This window comes from Pygoscelis adeliae, unplaced genomic scaffold (assembly GCF_000699105.1).
Source record: "Pygoscelis adeliae isolate BGI_AS28 unplaced genomic scaffold, ASM69910v1 Scaffold14, whole genome shotgun sequence".
Classification (NCBI taxonomy): Eukaryota; Metazoa; Chordata; class Aves; order Sphenisciformes; family Spheniscidae; genus Pygoscelis; species Pygoscelis adeliae.
The window spans coordinates 15,094,731-15,099,605 of record NW_008825109.1 but is presented as its reverse complement, the minus strand read 5'-3'; the positions used below and the strand labels follow the sequence as shown (position 1 = coordinate 15,099,605).

General features: G+C 37.5%; 1 protein-coding gene across 1 annotated transcript in view; it reads right to left on the bottom strand.

The window, feature by feature from the left end:
- NCAM2 (neural cell adhesion molecule 2) overlaps positions 1-4,875 on the bottom strand; it is a 156,073-nt gene that overhangs the window by 144,416 nt on the left and 6,782 nt on the right. Inside the window, exon 5 of the mRNA XM_009327895.1 lies at positions 2,537-2,674. Within this exon, the coding sequence (XP_009326170.1) occupies positions 2,537-2,674 (138 nt within the window). The remainder of the gene's footprint in view (positions 1-2,536; positions 2,675-4,875) is intronic.

The following is a 4,875-nucleotide window of genomic DNA, read 5'->3' as shown; positions in this document are numbered from 1 at the left end:
TCCAGATCATTGATAAAGATATTGAACAGAACTGGCCCCAATACTGAGCCCTGGGGAACGCCGCTTTTGACCGGCTGCCAACTGGATTGAATTCCATTCACCACAACTCTCTGGGCCCGGCCGTCCAGACAGTTTTTTACCCAGCAAAGGGGGTACACCTGTCTAAGCCGTGAGCCACCAGCTTCTCCAGGAGAATGCTGTGGGAGATGGTGTCAAAGGCCTTACTGAAGTCCAGGTAGACCACATCCACAGCCTTTCCCTCATCCACTAGGCGGGTCACCTGGTCATAGAAGGAGATCAGGTTGGTCAAGCAGGACTTGCCTCTCATGAACCCGTGCTGGCTGGGCCTGATCCCCTGGTAGTCCCACACCTGCCTTGTGAGCGCCCTCAAGATGAACTGCTCCACAATATTCCCCGGCACCGAGGTCAGGCTGACAGGCCTGTAGTTCCCCGGAACCTCCTTCCGGCCCTTCTTGTAGATGGGCATCACATTGGCAAGCCTCCAGTCGTCCGGGACCTCCCCCGTTAACCAGGACTGCTGATAAATGATGGCGAGTGGCTTTGCAAGCTCCTCCGCCAGCTCCCTCAGCACTCTCGGGTGAGTATTCCTATTTCTTTGTTGTTTAGCTGCATTTTATCCAGCTTTGGAGACCTTGTGTGGTTCTTACTATGTGTTTGTACAGATCTTAGATCTTTCTATAGATCCTGTAGGCACTATTGCAATATAAGTAAATAAACTTATAATTTGAGTTTATTCAAATCTAAATTTGAATAGCTTCTACATACAAATACTGTCATGATAACTTTTTCTTTTTATACAAAGCTTTGATTATCATCCAATGTAAGCATTATTGCTTATTTTTTTGAAAAGGAGACATGGTGGAAATACATCCATATAGCTTTAACTGGCCTACAGATTGCTCCTTTTTTTCCTATTTTTTCTTTTCTTTTCTGAATCTGATTCATTCATAGGTTTTCCTTTTCACCAAAGAGCACTACAATTTTTCTTTCTTCCTGATTTTTAATATTATTCTAAAAGTCATTTATTCCTATAAATGAAGCAGAAAATAGCTCTTAATTGATACCACTCTACATGAGCAACCGTGTCAGAATCGCTCAATTGGCAACCCCTTCTCCTCCCAACACTGTGAACTGAAGTCTAGAGGTAAGTGAGTGTTAGCTTTCTTGTCTAGAGTCATAATAAACATATGAATAACCAAATCTGTGGATATAATCCACCAATAAAGGATGTGAAGTCAGACCATAGTTTGCAATCTGACTTTTTAGGTTAAATACAGGCTCGCTATCAGCTCAACTGCATATAAATATCAGATAGAAGTGAAAGATGTTCAGAATGGAGGTTCATATCCATGTACATAAGTAGCAGCAGAAGCAAATCTCATTCAGCATTTTAAATGTTATCGGATGCACTGTTGGAACTATACATAACCAGGACTCAAGGTAATGCAGCACCACAATGCACAGAGAAGAAAGCAATTTGTTGGGCGTCTTCACAGTGCATAGGACATGTACTTGTTTGTTCCATCACAATATGTAGGATAATCACCCATTTGCTTACCACTGTCTGTGTGCTATCTACAACAATCTAAAGAATTATGCTTCATATTGCTGCTTGACTATATGGATTAAATACCTGTGCCAGAAGCTGTTTCTTCTCCTGAAATTAACTGAGAATTCAACTTACATAATGACTTCTGTAAACTGGTGTTTGCCGAGAAGGACCAGTCAAGGACAAAGCATTTAAAACTCTGAACCTAATAGGCACGATGGAAGGAGTTTCATTGAAAAACTGACATTAAACAGAATGTATAGATTAAAAAATGCCCTGTAGAAACTGTGTCCTTTCTGGACAATATATGAAGAGATATTTATTTTTCAACAGGTCAACCCTGAATTTAAGAGAGAGGTTGAGCTAAATGCTCCATCTTATCTTAATCCGTTCATATTCCTTCTTAGTAGTTTATTATAAACTGATAAAATGTATAACGCCACATTTCAGATAACTCATTATATATTTTACTCCTCATAAAAATGAAATGTTAAAAATCTAAAAGTAATACTGTTAATCTTAATAAAATGTATCTGTGACTTTTGGGACAGTTAATAAAATATGTTCAATGCAGTGAAGATGAATAACTATGAAAAACCAAGCGGGTTTTTTTTAACAGTGAATGCCAAAACACTGAAAAATACAGAGTAAACTGAACTACTATATATTATAATCTGAAACTCAAGTCTTGCGTTGTCAATGTTCCGTGAATGATTAAAAACAATAATCCAGCTTTTACATATTTATATACACTGATATTACGAAATGCAATGAATTCTATTTACACAGTGTAGTAGATTTTTAAAAAAATATTAAGCAATTACATTTATAGGAAAACAATACTAAACAGACATGACAACTATATTAATCAGTTTAATCAGGATTTTTTAGAAGGTGATATATTTTAAAATAGGTTATGATAATTAAGTAAAGCAAGAAGTCAATTCAAAAATTTTTACTCCTTACCATTCACAATAACAATTATGTCCCGAAAGTCAATTTCTCCTCTGGCTTCCACTCTTCCTTCACATCTGTATACTCCTTCATCACTTTTATTGATATTAAGAATTTGGAGATTATTGTTTGCTAATACTGCAAATCGATCTAGAAAGGCAAGTAAGAGATTAAGCGGTGTTAGAAAATCAAGACAACACAAGGAACGCTAACTTAAATGAGTAATATTTAGGTACTTTCTCTGTACCATAAGAATGCTCATTGGCAAAACATTTGTCAATTTAAAAGTAAAATGTCAGCTGAGAAATTTGTTTTTTTCCCACTCCAAAATACATTGCCATTCCCTAGAATTCAGTCTGGATTTTCCATCCATAACTTCCTACTTACTCTGAGGAATCATCAAATGTAAGTTAAATTTATAAATTATTGCAAAATGAGTGGAATATTCATGAATACCTACATAGAATGTCAAAAAGATTAAAGAGATGGAAAAAAGATAAATTGAGCAATTTATAATAAAAATAAGTAAGAAAATGCTTCTTCCCTCTCTATCCAGATTAACCAACTGTCTTTGTGCCCATTTTACGGCACTATGCTTAATCATTTCTCAGCTTGCTTGCTCTCCTTCCCTCCTCCTGTTCCTTTGCTCATTCACTATTAGTCAGTCAATGATGTAACTGTGCAACTGTGAGAGAGAGGAATGAGAAAAATATGAAAGAAACAGCCCTGCAAGCACCAAGATGAGAGAAGGTGGAAGGAGAGGAGGTGCTCCAGGCACTGGAGCAGACATGCCCCTGCAGCCACAGGACAGAGCACAGTGGAGCAGATATACACATTGCAGTCCGTGGAAGACCCGATGCTGGAGCAAATTTATCCTGAACAGCTGCAGCCTGTGGGAAGGACCCACGCTGGAACTGTTACGGACTGACCACAACCCCCATTCCCCATTCTCCTGCACTGCTTGGGGTGGAGGAGGTAGAGGAGTCAGCAATGAAAGAGTGAAGTTGATCCTGCAAAAAAGGAGGGGGAGGTGTTGCTTTAATTTTGTCTTTCTGTTTCACCATCCAACTCTATTTAACTGGCAATAAATCCAATTAATTTTCCCCAATTCAAATCCATTTTGCCCATGCTGGTAATTGGTGAGTGATCTCCCTGCCTTTATCTCCACCCACGAGCTTTTTCACCTCATTTTCTCCCCCATCCCATTGAGGAGGGTAAGTGAGAGTGGCTGGATGGGTGCCTGGAAGCTGGCCAAGGTCAACCCACCATAACTAGTCAATATTAATGGACTCTTTTGAGAAGAATTACTTCCTGCAGTTCACTGTATGTGGTTTTTGAAGAACGTGTATACTTGTTATTCACCTTTCTCGTTCTTTTTGAACCAGTGTTATCCTTTCAGTATTGGAGGATGAAGAGATTTACTAGCTTTCAGTTTTAACTAGCAACCAAGTGTCATTTTTCACTTTGCTTTCCTTTTTGATTCTGCCAGATTTTTAAAGCATGCTAGATTTCCCACAACACAACACTGATATTCCAAAACAGTGATAAACAACACTTGGTAGAAAAGCTTTTATGTAGTTATACACTAAGAGTCTATTCATAGAATATATGTGCATACATATTTACAAATAAAACAGCTTTTCATGCCATGTGGGTTCTGTTTCATTACCGAGAACTCTATCAGAAAAACGTAAAAAGAAAATTTAATTATGCTTCACCTGATAGAGGTTTACAGGACATCAATGGACTCAACACATTTACGCTAATTATGTCTAGTTTATTAAAGTCATGCTTGAACATTAATGCCATTTCACACACTACCACATACAAATTATATCATCTTTTTCTCTCCTGTCCCTAAACAATTCCCAGACAGTGTGCTTCAAATGTTTTGAAAAGGTGAGATCTAGCCCCTCTTTAAGCATTGGTAACCTTTTTTTTTTTTTTTTGACATAAATATTTAATGTGTGAAATGAACAAAAGGACTGGAGATCACGTTTATTTTTTAAAATGCTGAAAAAATGAGGGTTCATTTAGTAACAGGAAACAAAAACTGTAGGTGTTGGCTGGATATCTTTTCAACCTTCACTGAAGAATAATATAATGGATACAGCAGGAGATATTCTCAGGAGTAAAACAGGTATAACAGAAGAAAAACATTTTGGGTCTTTTTCCACCACTAATACTGTCTACATAGAGATAAAATTAATACACATTGTATTATAAGGAAACTTAAAAAATGGAATGTGAATTGAATTTGTGACTTTTTAGAAATCGTTGCTCTCCATGTTTTATCCTTCGGTAGGCTTGTGAAAGAATAGTTCATGTCGCTGTAAAAATGCCACTAAGTA